Source organism: Eutrigla gurnardus, assembly GCF_963514095.1.
Source record: "Eutrigla gurnardus genome assembly, chromosome: 3".
In the NCBI taxonomy this organism is placed as follows: domain Eukaryota; kingdom Metazoa; phylum Chordata; class Actinopteri; order Perciformes; family Triglidae; genus Eutrigla; species Eutrigla gurnardus.
In genome coordinates this window covers 6,667,651-6,687,703 of record NC_139917.1, presented here as the reverse complement: position 1 = coordinate 6,687,703, position 20,053 = coordinate 6,667,651, and the positions used below count along the sequence as shown (strand labels likewise).

The following is a 20,053-nucleotide window of genomic DNA, read 5'->3' as shown; positions in this document are numbered from 1 at the left end:
GTTAAATATGGCAGATTTGCACAGTTTATGTAATGTACTGAAATGTGAAAAAACGGTAAGGCTTGAAAGATGACGACCCAATCAAAGGCATTCAAATATGATATTTTCTGATAGCGATTATCCTTTTCACAAACAGGCCCATCACATGGTCAACACCAGCACTGTTGACAAAAGGCATCCGACACAGAAACTCTTACAGGAAAACCATTTACATGGAAATCGCATATATAACATAGTGAGCAATTTATAAGTCATAAGCATTCACCATGAAGATCACCTTCACATGCTTTACGCAAAGTCATTCAACAGATTGTTTTTGATTATAAAGTATGCTGAAAGAATGTGTCTGAAAGGTAACAGGTTTCTTGAATGGGTTTTAGGTTAGATGCCTACATTTAGGTCTGTGCAACACAAGCTTCAGAGATTTTCACATTCTGTACTTTGACATACTGTAAATACGTTGGGATTTTGATCCTTGAAAAAAATGCAATTTCAAACAAGCAGCTAAATGAGAGGTAGTCTGGGACATGACAGGAACTTGAAAGGAAGCCTTGTGGTGTTCATTCTGGCACTCATACAACTGGAGTGTAGTTAGTTTACAGCATAACTTTCAATTTTCTACATTTACGCTTCAAAAACCATTAAAGGGAATTCCATGAGGAGATTACCTTGCTGAACAAAAGGTCAAAGTGTCATGAACGTTGGTTTGCCACCGTGAGTATTTTATTTAGGGCCATAATTCAAAATCCAATGGAATAATCCCATTGGTTGTTTATTTTCTTTAAGGGAACCAGTGTTCAAAACCTCCTGCAGGACTGGATCATACATTCACGGTGATGTGCTGAAAACGGCATACCTGCAAGTATATGGGGCTCTGTCTGGTAGTGCGTGTCCATCCCGTTAGCATAGATGACCCTCAGTGAATGGTCGTCACCCACCTGGTAGCTGTTACGCAGTTGGTCTGTGTGACAGAAAGACGATGATCAGGAATGATCCATGAGAACATTTCACGTTGTTTCTATGAGTGCTTTCCAGGACAGGGTTGTATTCATCAACACTAAACATGCTGAAGTAAACTGAGAGGAAGGAGAGAAAAGGAAAGTCAAAGAGAGGAGAGCAGGGAAATGTGAGTGAGGGAGGCAGATAAAGGGATGAATGTAAAGAGAGAACACGGTACAATTAATTTCCGTGGGCAGTGTTTGAACCTGCTAATGGAGCACAGAATAGGTATTAACATCCACCAGCCTCTTTTAATTAGGTTCCCCATGACCTCTCGCACCACTAATGGCTGTGTGTGAGTAACAGACACATAGAGACTCTTTCACTTCTTCCTCCTTCCTTCATCAGGTAAAGGATTCCTATTTAAATGGTTTTCTTTTTTAAAGCTAATCAAATTATTTCCTTAAAAGAAATAAACAAAATAAAAGGGAAAGAAAACATCTCCACATTTGATGCCACAACTATTTAACAATTAAACACAGAGTGCGGTGTCTTCTTTTGATCAACATTTTACATTAGGGATTATATTTTTGGCAATTATTTTTCGAATGTTCTTACCTTCCAAATCCAATCAAATGAAACTGTTTTATTTTTTAAATATTGTTTAAATTGTTTTAATTTTGATTTGAGAGCAAAAATATTACAACTCCAAATATTATTTTACATAAATATGGAAGGACAGATTAGCATTGGTGGTCTGAATTAAATGATATGGGTTTAAGTCATTCAAATCTCTCCACAATGTAATTTCTTGCAAATAGCGAGTGACCGCTGTGTTATTTTTTGATGGCGATCGCATGTTGTGGGTTAATATTGTTTGGTAGATCTGCTCAGTGGATCCCACAATCCCACCCACATCAACTTTCCAGCACAAAAGAACGGCATTATATAATAATAGTAACAATAATAATAATTTATATAATAAGGTGGAGACAGCACACACAGCCCTTGACAATGCATCGGCATGAACATTGTATTTATTGTAGAGCATCTCTGTCCAGCCCTGCATTATCAACACGGTCGCCTGCTTTCACAAAGCAATCAACAACAACATCAACATGACAAAATACATCTGCTTTATTAGCTTGTTTACCATTTCTGTGCTGCACCTGCAACTAATGTGATTTCACATTACCTCCACTTGCACACTGTGCCGTTTAGATGATGGCAAGCAGGCGAAAGGATAAATAATGTATACGCATTGATGGAGAGGAATGCTATGCTTGTCGATGGCTTTCAATAACTTATTACATTCTGGTCAATACTGCTGTGCTGTGAGGGAGACTCCACTCTGGTTCCCCCTCACACTCGGGGCATGTAGCTCCCTCTAAAACAAATCACTACCGGCCACTCGAGGCCCGGCTTCAACTGGCTCATTAGTTCAGATTTAACAAGGGCATCAGGGCTAAATGATTGTTTTCCTTCGCCATTTAGACCAATATCTGACATGAAGGTGCATGAAGGAGGATGGTGAAACTTTTCTTTTCTTTTGCAGATTTACCTCAAATCTAGAATTATGATCCCAGGTCTATTCATAAAAAGGTCCTAATTATGTCATTGGGATCATTTCTATATATTGCCTTAACATCAATTACTCTTGACATGGCGTGGGCTGAGCCGGCGGCTCGCAGCTAACAGTGCTAAGCAGCGTTATCAGCTGTCTGCTACATGAGCTAGCCAGTGGGGCACGCTCACATGCAACAACGTGCAACTGATGCATGTGTGGCCAACCCGGCTATGTTGACAAAGCATGGAGAAGCTCAGATGACAACACACACAGAGGGAAGAACATTCTCTGCCAATGAAGACATAAGTCCTCTTTATCTTTAATTAGCAAATCATCATTTGCTGCTTTATTTATGCTATTAATATCAAAATAGCACCTTTAAGGTGGAGATTTCCAAGAGAAGCGGACAGAAGGGTCCACAATATGCTTCTGAAGGATATTTTCACGATGTGAAATGATTCAGCAGTTATAGTAGGTTAGAAAGACAACGTGTGAAAGTGATCCACCACATCGAGACACAAGCTAATTAAAAGAATGAACAACACTTTCCAGGTCTTCACACTCGGTTACAATCATGTGTGAAGTGAAAGCAGCATGTGCAGACAGCCAGTATACCTTCAGTAGATAGTGTTGCATACATAAGCAATGCTAGTTGTTGACGTTTAAACGTTTAACCAGGAGAAGGTGCAAACCCACAAAACCAGCCTGAAAATGAAAATCATGAAAAAATGAAAAAAACGATCGAAAGAGTCTCTGGAGCAGAGTCGGAAGCCACGCTCTGATTGGCCAGTGAGTGTTCATTGAGTGGGACTTGTGAAGGGTCAATTGTCTCCATTAACAAGCTACCGCTCTACTCTTTGACACAATCTATAGAGAAATACAAACTTCACATTTCAAGAAGGTAGTATTCTATTGTAATAGTTGGCACTAGTACTTCTGTTCATCAGCTAAAAGTTTTGCTGTATGCTGAATGTATGAAACCTTACATCTGATCTAATTTGATTCAGAATAGTTGGAGATAATGATTGCTCATCTATAACTAATTGGGCTTTTCCAGAGTGATTCATCATATAATACAGTCCGATTTATTCTTATTTTTTGCACGTTCACACTACAACACAAGGCACATTTACAACCCATACCAGGCACACCAGCTTTGATTGGTTTGAATGATTATTTCTCTGTATTGTATGATGTGTGCACTGAAATTCCCCTTGAGTAGACCTTACCCTGCACCAGAGTGTAGAAGGAGTCTATCGATGACAGGTTGGTTGTGATGGATACGTCCTCATCCCGTCCTGACGTCTCAATGTCCACAGCAACAGCCCCTGACGACATGTCGCCATGGAGATTGGTCACCATGCCGGTGGGGAAGGTCACATTAGTCAGACGACCCTCGCTGTCATAGCTAGCAAGGACGGCGAGGACGCAGGGACAGAAGAATAAAGGGACATTAGTTGCAATTACTGGACTGTGCTTTATGGAAGACCATCAAAAATACGACTCCATTATGTAGACACACACTCACACATATTAGATGATTCATTCTCAGTCATGAGACACTCTTTTCAATGTTTTACATCTCTTATAAAAATTATACAAGTGTATTATAACCCCCCCCCCCCCCCCCCCCCCCCAAAAAAAAAAGCAGTACAAAAACAGCTCAGACATGTACTCAAATATAAACACAGTAATGCTGCTCACTCATAGAAGGTAGTCCAGCCTATTTGGGTGCTCTTGGTAGCCAGCAAGCCACTGTTGCCGTGGTAACTAAACAAGACCAGTTCCTGACCCTGAGCCGTGAGAGTCTTCAGACCCCCATTAGTCCCGATGGTCAGCCAGATGACCTAAACACACAAAGGCACACAGTCACAGGAAACAGGGTTACATGTGGGTTACTAGTGGTTTCAGGTCCCTTTCAGTAGCAACACTGCATTTAAAATAATGATAAACTAGAATCACAGCCTTGTGGTTGTATGCCTCCGCCAACCAGTCCTCCTGCAGTTTATATCCATGAGGTCACAGTGACCTTGCTCAAGCTGCTCGAGATACTACGAGAATAGGAACAGATGTGAGGTCATAGTGACCTTTAACCTTTAAAATCCAAATCAGTTCATCCTTTAGTCCAGCAGAATTCCCTCCCGGCGGTCCTGAGATATGAATTTCTGTGTGCATCCGGTCATCATAAGATAATATTTACTGGTTTATTAACTGGTTGTTTATGAAGAGTTTTTGATCACTTTAAGATCTGCAGATTGGCAAAAGACTTGTTCATCTCACCTGGTTGTCAGGGGCGACCACACGTACAGGCATCCTGTTGGTATCTCTACGGATCCGGAGGGTGTTGCCGCTGCTGTCCGTCACGGCGGTTACATCCTCTTCATTGCTGAGCGAGAAGGAATGGAGGGCAGGACATGACAGAGTGAAGATTAGGTTGGAAGACAAACAGAAACAGAAACAAAATGTAACCGTTTGTGTTTCCACACAAACCAACCTGTAGCTGAAGTTGTACTTGTAGTCTCCAGTGACCAGAGACATGGTGAACTGGTGAGTACCGTTCCCATCAAACACATAGAGCTCTTGAGAGGCTGGAGAGGCCACTTCATAGGAACTGGGACCGGAAGCCAGAGACCCTGAAGACACAGACAAACAGATGGACAAACTCGTCACTGCTGTATTTTATCTTCTATTATTATATACATATCTTCTGTACATATGTATATATATATAGAGATTTAACTCATACACATCTTCCCAACACGCATAACCATTAACTGGATAAAGTAGCAGAACAATAACATTCAGAACTTTGTTTGATTATTGTTGATAATGGATATGGGAAACATTTGGGACAATTGTGCTGCCAGTTTGTGGAGCAGTCAGTCTAAAACTGAGGGATGAAATGAGGGAAAAAGGGAAAAAGGAACAAATATGAATCCATGAATCCATGTAAATAGCGTGTGTGTGTGTGTGTGTGTGTGTGTGTAGTAGACGTGTCTTTCTCACTGGCTGGGGCTGCAGATACAGATGATGAGCGTTGATGACTCAGGTTAAAGCAGACTCACAGAGCAACATATGGAGCTAAAGTACTGTAGCTGAGGGTTATAACTTATACTTATGAAGGCAATGCAATATTAATAACACGGAGGCTCTGTCATCTCAACCAAGAGGGCAAACTCTTTACTGCTCCCACCTTGTCAAAGACATTACAGTTTCACTCCTTAGGTTCTTACCTTTCACTATAAAAGGCCTAGACATACACACAGCAACACTGCTTATCAGAGGGAACTTATTCAATTCAATCACAGCATTTCACTTAGAGGCAACTCAACGTAATGGCATACTGTACAGCTCGTACTTTTCTCTGCCAGGATGTCACCTGTTATAAGCAGCAGTGTGAGATGTGTAGCGGATCTAAATTCATATTTAACTGCATGAAGACGCTATTGTACAATAATTACTCTCCGCTTTTCACTTCCATTTTCTGTCATCTATTATTCCAATCTTTTGTCCATATTGTTTAGCTCATTGCTATGGTATCAGTATCAGTATGGAGCCTAGGTATTGTAACAAAATCCTCAATGTGGTCTTGTGACAACACTAACTATATATACTTACCAGTAGGCGGTTGGTTGCATCGTATTGCTCGAATCCGGATGTTTCCCAGATCAGCCATATACAGTGTCCCATCCGGAGACACCACCAAAGAGGAAGGGCAATTTAGCCTGGCGTCTTTTGCATAGCCATCCCCTGTTTGGTAGCAGTCACAGTTGGCATCATTCTGACGGATGGAGGGAGGTCGGGAGAGCAAGACGTTACAAACAAACACCGAAAGGAAACGAGGATTATTCAACTTGGCTTTTGTTGTAGAGAGCAGAAAAGAGAGGTGGCACCATCGAGAATTCTATAGAAGATCATGTTTCTTGTACTACAAGTACTACTGCAGTACTACAACTGTAGTATATTCTAAACCAAATCAAGATGAAGAAATGAAATGAGTGCAGCACTAAAAACACATGTAAAGGCGCTGTGGTACAGTACAATACCTTGCAGTCACATTCAGACGGCTCTCCGGCTAGATGGGTTATTTCTCCATCAGTGGACACCTGGTGGGACGAAAGCCACAAATGGACTTCTTAAAACTTAGTACCGTTACTCACTGCTGACTTGGACAGACGGTCAAAGTTGTTCTTGCTTGATGCAAAAATAGCTCATCTCATAATCAGGACGTGACTGTACATGAATGTCCTGTAGATTACCTGTCGAATGCGGTGGATCTTCTTCTCATCCGTTTCTGCGATGTAGAGGACACCGCTGTAGGACAATGCGATGGCTGTAGCTCCCTCTAGCATGGTCTGGACAGCTCTCTTCCCCATAGTATACTCTATACCAGGTACCTGGCAGTGCATTGGCCGGCCCGCCACGATACGAACCTGAACACACACATACACAGTTATGAATCATCAAGCAACACTGTGGGTTTTTTTTGCTTTGTCAAAGTGGGAGGAAGTTATTTCATGTATTGAGATGGTTCTCTATGAAGGGGGAGGTTCTCCCCGTGTCTGTTATTCTTCCTCCCAAAGTCCACACAAAGGAAGGTTAGGTGACAACAGGAACATTGTGAACCTAGACTGCCGTGGGTGGTTGTACCTGTCTATTCTCAGTGATCTGCAGCACCACGTTGTTGTCCAGGACATAGATGGAGTTATCCATGGGGTTGATGGCGAGATCTGTGGGCCATTCTAAACGAACCTGGATGTACAGACGACAGAGGAGGAGAGGACAGAGTTTCACTTCACGTGCTGCTCTGACTGGATACTTTCACTGAACTACTGCATTTTCTATCTGGTACTAGACATTCTAATAATATATATAATACACAATATATTTCCTGCCAGTGCTGTTTGTCTGAGTGACCACTGAGTTGGAAAAAATCAGTACTAAAGTACTAAAAATAATAACATGTCATGACTGCTGTCGGATCAATGGCCTCGAAAAAAAAAGTTGCTCTTGGGCAGACAAAACTATATTATGGGCGCCTCTGTAAACACTAACACACACTAAATATTTGTTTCTAATAAAGCATAACATGAGCTGTTTTGTAATATCTTAACTTAAAGAGAAAAACATGTATCTACAGACATGAATATGTGTGGGCTGCCAGTTCAGGTTTCCAAGTGAACTCAAAAAGGTCAACTAGATAACTACTGGAAGTCAAACTGAGCTCAGACCTGCGGGCAAGGACACCCGGTCAGAGTTCAGATAAGTCAACTCAGCAAGAAGAAATGCCCCGAATACCACCTCACTCTCTCTCACTCTCTCTCACTCACTCTCTCTCTCTCTCTCTCTCTCTCTCACACACACACACACACACAAACACACACACACGCACACGCACACACACACACACACACACACACACACACACACACACACACACACACACACACACACACACACACAGAGGGCAGGTGTCAAGTATGAGACCTTCAGGAGAGCAGATGAAACAAGGTTAAATATGCGTGCCTGTGTGAGTGTATGTGTGTGTATGTGTGTGTGTCTGTGTGTGTGTTTCCAGGTGGTGTGTTTGCTCCATTCTGAAGTCCTTCTCATGTAAGATTGTACATTATCAATGAAAATCAGCAGTAAAATCAGTGCTCCTAATCTCTTTATCATTCCTAATTTCTTTCTGGAATGAATCAAATACATCGAGGAGAAGTCAGCACCGTTTGACAACCCTGTCTCCTGTGAATCACATTCAAGTAGAAATGTATGACTATTGGGGACATTTAGTTCCGAGCGCTGCATGTATGTTACCTGTCTTATGTGCATGCTGGTATCGCAGGTCAGAGGTCGTGCGGAGGTGAGGTCGTTGCTGCCCAGCATTGTGGAGATGATTCCATTACGATCCACTTTCCTGATCATAGTCCCGTCCACAAAGTAGATCAAACCATTCCTATCAACGGCAATACCTGGAGGGAAAACACACACACACGCACACACACACACACACACACACACACACACACACACACACACACACACACACACACACACACACACACACACATTTTTGGATTGTTTACAAATGAAAACTGTTAGAAGTGATGGAATCTCATCATATAGATGAGCAAAACAGGATCCGTGCAATTCAAAAAATCAAACTAAAACTCAAGACTATCCTGCGATTAGATCCCACCAGCCATGGCGGCAACAGGGCATCAACTTCCTTCTCCCAAACATCCCGCGCCCTCCCTCGGACCACACTCCTCTTTCAACTCCGCCTTTGTTTGTTTATAACCTGTAAAGTTTCCTGGCGGCATCTTGCACGGATGTGACGCTATGGCGGTGCTAACAGTCTGTCCACAGGCACGCAGAGACTCACAGGGTGGAATGTAAGCGTAAACTTCATGTAAAGGCTGAATATGTTGAACAAAACAATATGATGAACTTCATCTTTGCTATTCAGGAGATGAGTTCAATGCAGTGCTGTATGTTATAGTGCACAGCATGGAGGTCAGGAGGCCTAGAGATCAAATGTGAACACAACTTTCAGTCACATCCAAAAACATTTAAAATAAACAACGTCACCAAGGTTCATGCTTGCATAAACAAGTATTCTGTGTGTTTATGCTGTGGTATTGACTTAGAATATGTCTTCATCCAGACTTGAAGCAATTACGTTACGCCAACCATTAGTGGCACTGAATTTAAAGGAGCTCCCAATTTGCACAACATCGTTATTCAACCATGGTTATTGTCAGGGACATTGATAGAGTGTGTTTAGTTAGGAAGCACAGTAAACAGCGTCCCTGTTGTGAGGGGCCTAAACCATTACTGTGCTAGCAGGAGTCCCATGTTCCCAATTAAGCAGGAAATGGTAGGATTTGTGTGAATGGATGTATCGAGTTTGTACAGTGGATGGACCAATTTGCACCTTCACTATGCCCCACTGCTTCTCCATCTAACTGTCAGTAACTGCAATAACTGAATAAATATGATCTATTTTTTTAGGAAAACAAAAAACGTTTTTCAGAGAGAAGCAGACAGATTATTTCTGCTATTCTTTTTCATATTATATTTACGAGTATTCATTTTATTAATAGTCTTTCTATCATTATTACAGAGTTGTTACTGTTGTTGCTGTCTCTCTTTCTCCCTTTTGACCCAGTTGAGGCAGAAGACCATGGATTCAGGATCTGCTTCTGCCGGCCCAGTGCCTGTGTTGCCGAGGATAAAGCTTTCAAAGATGACCATGACCTGGAACCTTCACACACATCATCAGGTCTGTGAAGTGCTAACGCTACTTTATGATGGGCTAATGGTCTCTGCTAATGTTAGCTCCACAGGTGTTTAGGTAGAAACCTAACATTTTAGAACTATACATCTTCTTCCAACCTCTCCAGGTAACAAGCATCACTATGACACGTTTAACCAGGACTAGCTCCAAATCCACCAAACCAGCCTGGAAATGAAAGCAATCTGAAATGATGACGTGAGAGACTGGACAGCAGAGCAGGACAGTTGTTGGAGCTGGTAAGTGAACGCTCAATTACACCACAGACAAACATCAATCATAAGATGTTCCAATGACTATATTTGAACTGCACCTAGATCCTACACACCGCCTGACTGCAAACATGCTTGTGTCATTTGTCCAGTTTCAGTACAGCTCTGCAGAGTCTGGTGGAGTTTGGTGAAATGCTCTGGTTCTTAAATGTAGGACCAAATTATGTGTTGGGACCAACTTCCAACTCAGAAACATAAGATGCATACAGACCACCATCTGAATTGGGATTGATCCCTTGAGTGTGTCTGAAGTGTCTTCCTGGTTATACGTCACCAAAAAGCTCCCTGTCATCTCCTGGCCGTTTTACCTTTAGGTCCCAGGAGTTGTGCCTCTGTAGCTTTTCTTCCATCTCCACAGCGAGCTTCATCGAACGGAGGGCATTGTTCACCTGTACCAGCCACTACTTCTCCATTACCTGAACACACAAGTCATGCACTCATTGCACAGCCTTTAGCTTTTATTAGCTTTTATTATCCGTTATGTTAAAATAATTTCAATTGAAGTAGATATGTGCGGGTATATTGCACTGAAACTGATTGAAAAAAACAGGATTTCTTTCATTCCTGCCAACATGGTGTGTTGTGGGGGAAATAATTGCTACTTACTGATGAGGTCACGGGCACCGATGAGCATCTTAGGTCGGTAGATCCGTCGGGAGTTAGTGTCCGACACATACAGCTGCCCAGTTACGGGGTCAGTGGCTAAGTAGTAGCGGTGAGCAGGGTTGTTGCTATGGAGATGGGTAACACACAAGAGAAAGAATTGATTTAGTTGTGCTTTATCTTTCACAACGCCTCTGAAAACTTGAACATTCAATGAAATACACCCAGTCTTGAAGATGTACACTGAAATCACCCAGCTGACACTTCACTACAGGATCCAAAGTTATACTGGGAACAGGCTTACAAGGAAATCCCATCAACACAGCGGATTTAACATTTTGTTCCAGCATCATTATGATGGAAATGAAGGGGATTTTCTAGCACCGCTGATAATGAAGAAGTAAAGAATTAAAAGAGGGTTGATGAACTGAATGTGTGTGTGTGTGTGTGTGTGTGTGTGTGTGTGTGTGTGTGTGTGTGTGTGTGTGTGTGTGTGTGTGTGTTTGTGACAGAGGGAATGAAAGGCTGACCCAATGTGACAGTGTATGTTGCTATTGGATTATTTTCTTTCTAGGTCATGGGGTCCTCATCATTTGTTTTAACATTAAGTTTTACTAGAAAATGTATTTCCTGCAGAAAATGTGTGGGAATGCTTAAAGCTCAAATTCATTGCAACCATTGCTGAAAATGCAGAAAAGTGAAATAACATGTCTGATAATTGTTAAAGCCCAAAAGCATCAAACCTCACTGCTGAAAAACCAGCTGAAACATAAAACTGGCAGACTTGGAAGCTGAACTGCATCAGTGGAATTATACTGTCAAGTACAAGTAGAATAGTAACAGTAAGTGGCAGCAGCAGCAACAATAGCAGCAGCAGTAGTGGTAGTTATAGTAGTAGCAGTATTGGTAGCAGTAATAGTAAAAGTGTCTTTGCATGCAGGAGTAGTAAACGGCAAACAGAACCTACAGAAGACATAGTTAAATAAAGATGAATTACTATTAATGAGGATAACAATCCAAAATGTATACAAATTATAACACTACATCAACATTTAAATCACTAATAGATCTGTCATTTTTCTTAAAAACTGAAAAGAAAAAAAACATTTCCCTCCATATTCACGACATTGTAATTATGTATGAGTATTGTACAAGAAGGCAACCATCCTTATGAAAACATCCACAACACAGTGTGTGTGTGTGTGTGTGTGTGTGTGTGTGTGTGTGTGGACAGTAGGTCAGTCTGTCTGTCAGTCTGAACAGACCTACGTGGGTATGATGGGCCTTGACTTGCCTGTGATACACTCATAATAATCCCTGCCACACTGTCATGTAAAATCCATCAGGCACACACACACACACACACACACACACACACACACACACACACACACACACATACAGCATGTGTCAAGAATTAGACTTCAACACAAGCGGGTGTGGATACATACATACTCATTCGCCTCTAGCCATGAGCCTCAGTGGTCGATGATAACAAGTAGATGATCACAGGCTGTTAATTAAGAGCTTTAAATAGACCGTGTGTGTGAGGCGGAGACAGCTTGTATTTTTCTGTACTTTTGAAGCCCAGGCAGGCTGCATGCATTTTCTTTTTCATACCTTTATTTAAGCAGAGAAATCCCATTAAGATTAGAATATTTTCAACACTGCGGATAGGCAGGGCAACAGACAAAACCATGGTATAAGACTGACAAAGTAGAAGGAATAAGGGCCGATGGATGAGGTGATGCTTGAATGAGGGAAGGATACAGAGCAGGACTAGAGAATACACGAGTGACTGAGGAAGGGAGGGAATGAAACAGAAGGAAACAAAGAAGGAATGGAGAATGTAGTGGATGATGAAAGGCGAGAGAAAAGACAAGAAGTGAAATGAGAGAGGAGAATGAAATAAGTAAAACAAATGAAACAGAACAGTCAAGATTGCATGAATAAGTAAACATGAAGGGGAGAAAGTCAGAAAAAAACATGACTTGTCCTCCCAAGAGGAAAATGTATTTTAATTAAAGTGAAATTTAATTGAAACTACATTTGGATGAGTAAAAAAAAAAAAAATCCAATCATTGTGTCTTGCTTGTGGCAAAGACGCCCCCAGGTACAGTGCTGCTCTGCATGTGCATGAGGAGCAAACTAACTGGGTTAAGCTTCTTGTTCAGAAGGGAGGAAAGAGCAAAGGAGACGATGAGACGAATGTATCGGTCTAAATCACAGAGGGCATAGCTATGTGAAGGAAGCAGGAACAGTCGCCTCATCTTCATTTTAAAGGGCAAATTAACTTATCTAAACTCAGGATTTACAGAAATGACTGGAGTCAACACTTCGGGGTGTACGTTCTTTTATATCATCATAACGACATTGCAAAGCCAACTCTGTTTTATGGTGTGACAATGCTATGGTTGGGGTTGGATTTAGGCTGAAACTAGTTAGGTTGAGGTAAAGATCAGGCTTTGAGTTGAAATCTGTACTTTGAAAGAGAACGGAGCTGCAGTCTGGAACAGGGTTCTCATTGACAGAGGCTCATCCGCTCAACGCTAAGATGAAAGAAAGGCATGGATGGAAATGTCAACGATTGAGATACAATCTTCCAGGACTGGAATGTTGTGTTGAGCTGTTCCAGCTATCATGAGCATTGTTACAAGATAAACTAATTCTCCCTAGGTTTATCCCCTGCTGACTTTGGAGTATTTCCAAAATATCTGGTTTAAATTTCACTGCAGATTTTTTTGAGATTGCTCAAATTGATATAAACCCAATGTTCCAACAGGGCACTTCAGTATTTCCAAAAAGAACTACTGCTAGTAAGTGCAAATTTAACATTTTCCATTAGTTTTGTTGTGGAAAATATTGAATTTCTCTCTCAGGGGGGAATACATATAATTAAACTGATGGTGTCTTCAAAGATTCACAATATTTCTTGTAAAAAGAGGCAGATGGATATTACCTGTGAAATGGGAATACACCCAGAGTTAATCTGACCGAGCTGTTAACCACTAGAGGAAAGAAAGGCGAGCATTGCCAACTAAAAAATTGCATAACAGGGATTGTTCATAACATGGGTGAGAAATCATGGGATGGTAAATGGACCTGCATTTATGGAGTGCCTTATAGTCTTTTTGACCACTCAAAGCACTTTACACATATCTACATTCACCCATTCACACACTCAGACACTGATGGCAGGAGCTGCCATGGGAGATGCCAACTGCCTATCAGGATCACACGCTGATGGCTCAGCCTTCAGGGGCAATTTGGGGTGCAGTATCTTGCCCAAGGACACTTGTGGACTGGAAGAGCCAGGGAGCAAAGCGTCGATCTTCAGGAATAAGGAGTTCTTTTAAGTTATTGGGTTCCAGTCAGACTTCAAACGTTTGCTCTTATTCAAAGCAATGAACACTGGGAATGGAAGAGCTCTGTCTCATGTGGCACTGTCTGCTGGCTTCCCCATTCTGGACCCAAGTGGCCGGATCAATCGAGGAGTGGTTAGATCAGGTCCTGCCAAGCACCTCGTGTTTTTGCCATTTTGGAGAAAAATCTAGCAGCTGGACTCACAAAGGCACCGTTTGGTTTAGCTAGAGCCCGGATTACAATAAGGAACTAGGACTGGATCATGACACTTCCAGCCAAAGAGTGTGGGCTCAGATTGTCCGAGGTTGAATCATTAGCTAGTATTATGTATGCCTTAATATGTGTCATGTGTGTTGTGTGGAGGGAGAGAGGATGTGGTCTACCATGCTGTGCTGTTGTGTTAGTTTTCAGTTTGTGTACCTGCAGACTTACACATGGATAATGTGTTTGTTATTGTAATTCTCCGGGTTTTGAGGAGAAAAAATAATCTTGACAAAGTATGAATCTGCAACTAATACATATGTTGGTAATTGACTAATCTGATGATTATAATATAATGAGTAACTTTAACTTTTGGAATTTGAAGTAGATTTTGATGCTAATACTTTGGAATTTCATTTGAATAAGATTTTAAATGCAGGACATTCACTTCATTGCAGAGTATTTTTACACTGTGGTATTACTTTTATATAAGAGATCTGAGTACCTCCTCCACCACTGTGCTCTAGTAAACAATTTAATCAAACACATGGTTGTAGAAATCTGAATAGTGGTGGGTGCTGGGAGCCTGTCCCTCCCTGCAGAGAGAGGCCCCTGTGGGCAGCCAGGTCTGGATGAGGGGTGCAGCTGTGGAGCCACTTTCCCCCCGTCTTACACTCAGTCCGAACCGCCCCTCTGTTTCTTGTTTGTGTAGATGCAGACGCCCCTCGACCCTCAAGCCCATGGTTCTCAAACTTTTTCTGCAGTCCCCACTTTGTAGAGAAAAAAAATATCATGCCCCCCCTTGATCCATATTATTCCATATTTTCCGTTGCCTTTTTTCAAAATTCTCTTTTAGAATTAAAGATCATTTTTTCCATCAAATGGTGTTTGATCATGTGGTTGATGAATCAAAGTTCAATAAATCAAGAAGAAAATATAAGAAATGTATTGAAGAAACATTCTAGGAGTTGTAATTGAAATTCCTTGTTATTCAGAGACCACGAACATGTGCATAAATACGCAAAAAAACTGCAACTCTAAAGTCAGCGTATCTGTTGATCCACTCGCCGCTATTTAAATTTCACTTTCAGTTGTGAATCAGTCCGTTTCTGATGTTAGATTCTGCTTGTAGCTGCTCATCACACGGATTCTTGAGGGTCGACTCATTCTAATGTTGACAAAACTCATAGGGCCCTACTCGCCGCGCCCGCCTGTCATAACTCCACCCCCCAGTTTGAAAACCACTGCTCTAGCCTGACTTCTTATACCCTCGTCATAACAACAACAACAATGGCGGCCTATGCTTGTGATCGTGCTGCAGGAGGTATTCTGTCCTATCCATCACAACGTGACAACGCCTCGTTCGTAGGGGTATTCCATCAAACTCGTTAAGCGCAAAGCCGGGCTAATTTCGATAAGCCTCGCTACCTTTAGCGAGAGTTGCGTTCCATCAACGTGACTTGAGGCACTCTCCGCTAAGTAACCATGGGAATTTATCCGACCAAACTAGCCTGCTCCGGGGCAGGCTAACCATCAGGCTTACTTTAGCGAGGGTTTCAGAGAAGTCCGTCTGTCGGAAACAACTGTACCAGCAGAAGGTTCCGCCAAGCCTAGTCCTCGTGATTTCATCACGTCAAAGACCAAAAATGACCAAAATTAGTACAAACAGACTATATTTTCAGTAAGTGTCTAAGAATACATGCTTGCAATTAAAAAAATTTGAATAAATCGTTTATTTCCTGAACATCGACTGGCCATATTATTATCTAAATACATATGTATTTCACATATTGTTCATCCCCCAGTTAGGGGAGTGGTGATGCACCTGCACCCAGATGCGGGCAACCCGGGTTCATGTCCCAGCAAGGATGTCTTATGCATTTTTTTTTGCTTGTATAATTGTCTTTAGATCAGAGAATTAGACCAACATTTTACCTTAACTATGATAAATATGTCATACAATTTCCCCAGAACCCAAATATAACTTGCAAAAACATGATAGGCATAAAGATGTTATCATTAATAGCATGTTATAGATCCCAATGACAAAGGCATTGCTGCATGCAATTGTCAGCCACATAAATTCCTTTCAGGTGAGTTCATTAATAGATTCATTGAATGTGTTCATTGAATTGTTGAGATAAATGTGTTGGTCGATGAATTTACTAGGCCTATCTATAAAAAAGAGAGAGAGAGAGAGAGAGAGAGAGAGAGAGTGAGTGAGTGAGTGAGTGAGTGAGTGAGTTCCGGCTAAAGAAAGACATTTCTCAAACTTCCATAGTCGGGAGTTGAACCATGGCCTGCCGCGTGGAAAGCTAGCACCTCACCTCTACATTATCCTCACGTTCGTGACATTTTTGTCAGTATGATATTAGAACATGTTACTGTTACGGTACTTAAGCATTAAATCGCTCGGCAATTCTTGCCCAAGCAGCTCTGCGATTTTTATTTATCACTATAGTATTCCCTTCTTTGGTTATGATGGGTTTGTTCTCCTCGTACAGTTCCATAAATAATTTTTGCTCTGGTGTTTTCTGCCATTTTCTCGATGATTCGACATTCACGGTTCTGGTCTGGCTTCATATCCCGTGAACGGCGTAACACACGACAACGTTAACCTGGCTTGAATTAGCCTCAACAAGGCGCGGCTGAAATGCGTTAATGGAACGGGTTTAGCCGCAAGTGGAAGTTGGCGTTAGTTCTAACCAGGCTTAACCAGGTAAGCGCCGCTTTAATTAGCGAGTTTGGTGGAATACCCCTCAGGTCCTTAGGGTGACGGCTGTTGATGGATATTGTTGATTTTATTTATATGAGGCCAAATTGTCATTTAAGGGTGTTTATTGATCAGGGTGGTTGGGTTAAGATGTAGCCGTAGCTTTCACTTGTTGTCATGGCAACGGCAAACATCCGGTCAAGCAACGTATTTACTTCCTCTATGACAGCTATAATAAGGTAGCAAATTTGCTACTTTAAAACTAGCAAATCTGTGACTTTATAAAGTAGCAAAACTGCTACTTTATAAATTTGCGAAATATTTCTCTGAATATTGCGCACCTCTCTCAGCTCCGTTTTTTTTTCTTTTCAACTACAGTGGCCCTAATACCTAGTACCTCCACCACTACACTGAAGGATTACGGACAGCTTGCATACAGCGTGCAAGCTTTATGCACATGTTCGTCTCTTCTCCTCCGTGTTTGGTTTATTTTTGTAGCAGAAACAGCGCCACATAAGGGCCTGGAATATGTACTACAACGTGCTGAGTCATTGACAATGGATACGTTTGGACACAGATTTTCATGAAGCAACGACAAGGAAGGCCGGGGAAAAGATTGTTTCGGTACGTGTGGACGGCCTCTAAGTAACAAGTCGTTATGTTTCCTGAACGACTGTTGAAACAGTCTCCTACGGATGGACAAGCACACGAGCCCATGTTGGTTTTTTAATGACAGATATCTGATATCTGAGAATTATGTTGTTCTCTCTCGGTTTTGAGATGCATTGATGTAGTCAGGTGCAGCTTTAGCAAGCGTTAGCTTTATAATAGCTTTACCGGGGGCCAGATTCCATTGATCCATCACAAAACAGAGAGAAAACAGGCAGTTTGTTACGTTTTTAAAATAACCTGTAAGTCTGAAGTGAAATATTAACTCCAGAGAGGAAGGAAAGCTGAAAGAAGCTTTGGAAGTTTGAAGTCGTGATATAAATAAGAAAAAATTTATAGAGAGAAGATTTAACGAGATTTAACAGGAAGGTTTTGACAATTTTGGGTTGCAGTTGATTCCCGGGTCGGCCCGGGCTCCTTCTGTGTGGAGTTTGCATGTTCTCCCCGTGTAAGCGTGGGTTCTCTCCGGGTTCTCCGGCTTCTTCCCACAGTCCAAAGACATGCAGGATGGGGATAGGTTCATTGGTGACTCTAAATTGCCTGTAGGTGTGAATGTGAGCGTGAATGGTTGTTTGTCTCTACATGTTGGCCCTGTGATAGACTGGTTACCTGTCCAGGTTAACCCTGCCTTCGCCCAATGAAGGCTCGGTTATGCTTCCGCGTAGTGATCACTCAAACGCAGTTGCTTGGAGACCGTGATGGTTCTGCGTTAGGTTTACGTGTCAAAATGCAATTCAATGCCACACCGGTAGAGGGCGCTATGTTTTTTGTAAAGACTGACCGACCGACCGAGACTCTTGACGTATATCGTTGTTAGCCTCGTTATAGCCTTTTTGTTTACCTTCCGCCTTTAAACATCCACAATTTTTCAGTGTTTTATTTCTTTGTGCAAAAGCGACAAGGTGCAAACAATAAAACAAGGTGCAAACAATAAAAGTAGCCTATTAAAAGTTTAAATGGCGGTGTTTATGAGTGGAAACCGGAAAACGGTCTCCAGCGGATGTAGTTAGCGGACCAATCACAGCCAATGCCGCTGCGTTGGTGTTGCGTTGGTGTTGCGTCCTTTGGGAGGTGCACGTCAGGCCCTTGCGTAGGACGTAAGGGGCGTCCGCAAGGACGTAAGGGGTCCGCAAGCCCCCTTGCGTTGTGTCAACGCGGAAGCATAACTTGGGCTTGACAGCTGGGATCTGCTTCAGCCCCCCTGCGACCCTGAATACAGGATAAGCGGGAGATGATGGATGGATGTATTGACTATTTTGGCTCACACTTCTGGCCTGAGTTTCTCCACCAACCTATGGGATCATGGCATGTTGGAAACCCCCCATGTATAATATCAGTGCATATTATAAGGTCATTGCATAGCTTAACCGTTGATAAATCACTGTTTAACCCTTCAACCTGGTTACAGGTGAATGTCATACATAAAGCCAACATCTGCAGTCTACCAGCAGTTCCAGTCTAAAGCTGGGACTGTGTAGATGATGACTCGCTGCTCGCTCGCTTCACCACCAGTTCAACTCTCTCCCGGAGGAGATGACGGGGCAAAGATCTGCCTCTCCACCACCCGTTGGGTGGGCGAGTGGTTCGGGAGGGCACTGATGTGATCAAAGGCGCAGGCCAAATGGGGCTAGCCCTGTTTGATGCATGGAAAGCATTTCTGGTGAAAGTGAAGGTCTTATCCTGTGATATTCAAACTGGAGCATTTTGCTTCTTCAAACCCTAGAAGGAGATGTCATCACCCAAGCCTGTCCACTCTGAGGACATCAAAGGGAACGTTCAAGAACTGGAGACTTTACAGCCGTATGGGCAAACGTTTTCTTTTTGGGTCAGCCCAGACAATCAGAGGAGAAATATCTAGCTTGCTCCTCATTAAACTGATTGGCAGTTTGAAATGCAGCATAAGCTGACCACAGGAGCTGTATCCAGGGACCAGGGCCCGTGTGAGAATCTTGTTTGGACCTTAGGAATCAAAAATTAAGTTCTGGTGATATTTATATAGTACATAGTTAGGTTGAATCAACTTAAAGGACAACACCAGTCTAATTCTTACTAATTAGAAGAGATTCCCCCGTCTTCAACATCTTTTCTGCAGTGTGTGTGTGTATAGATAGATAGATAGATAGATAGATAGATAGATAGATAGATAGATAGATAGATAGATAGATAGATAGATAGATAGATGTTATCCTGTTAAATGATTACGACGTGATGACGCATGTACCAGAGGTAACCGTGCTTGGGTTGGGCCAATGTGACTGTCACCCTAGATTGTGATCAGGACAGATGGAAATTACCAAAAGTCAATGATCCCTTCAGCTAATTTGCTAGCTGGTGTGAAGGCTGTCTCTCTGTCTGTCTGGTCACACCTCATCTGTCTGTCTGACCTACCTGACAGTTCCCTCTTCACTAGTTGATGCAGTCTGCAGCTT

General features: G+C 42.1%; 1 protein-coding gene across 7 annotated transcripts in view; it reads right to left on the bottom strand.

Annotated features, from left to right (window-relative positions):
* LOC311010747 (teneurin-3) overlaps positions 1-20,053 on the bottom strand; it is a 317,927-nt gene that overhangs the window by 24,482 nt on the left and 273,392 nt on the right. For all 7 annotated transcript variants that reach the window (XM_084005346.1, XM_084005347.1, XM_084005350.1 and 4 more), the window contains 12 exons: positions 10,682-10,806; positions 10,384-10,491; positions 8,324-8,478; positions 7,157-7,258; positions 6,766-6,939; positions 6,553-6,612; positions 6,125-6,287; positions 5,001-5,139; positions 4,787-4,892; positions 4,211-4,353; positions 3,736-3,914; positions 857-961 (listed from right to left, as the gene is read on the bottom strand). In XM_084005346.1, coding sequence (XP_083861472.1) covers positions 857-961; positions 3,736-3,914; positions 4,211-4,353; positions 4,787-4,892; positions 5,001-5,139; positions 6,125-6,287; positions 6,553-6,612; positions 6,766-6,939; positions 7,157-7,258; positions 8,324-8,478; positions 10,384-10,491; positions 10,682-10,806 — 1,559 coding nt within the window. The remainder of the gene's footprint in view (positions 1-856; positions 962-3,735; positions 3,915-4,210; positions 4,354-4,786; positions 4,893-5,000; positions 5,140-6,124; positions 6,288-6,552; positions 6,613-6,765; positions 6,940-7,156; positions 7,259-8,323; positions 8,479-10,383; positions 10,492-10,681; positions 10,807-20,053) is intronic.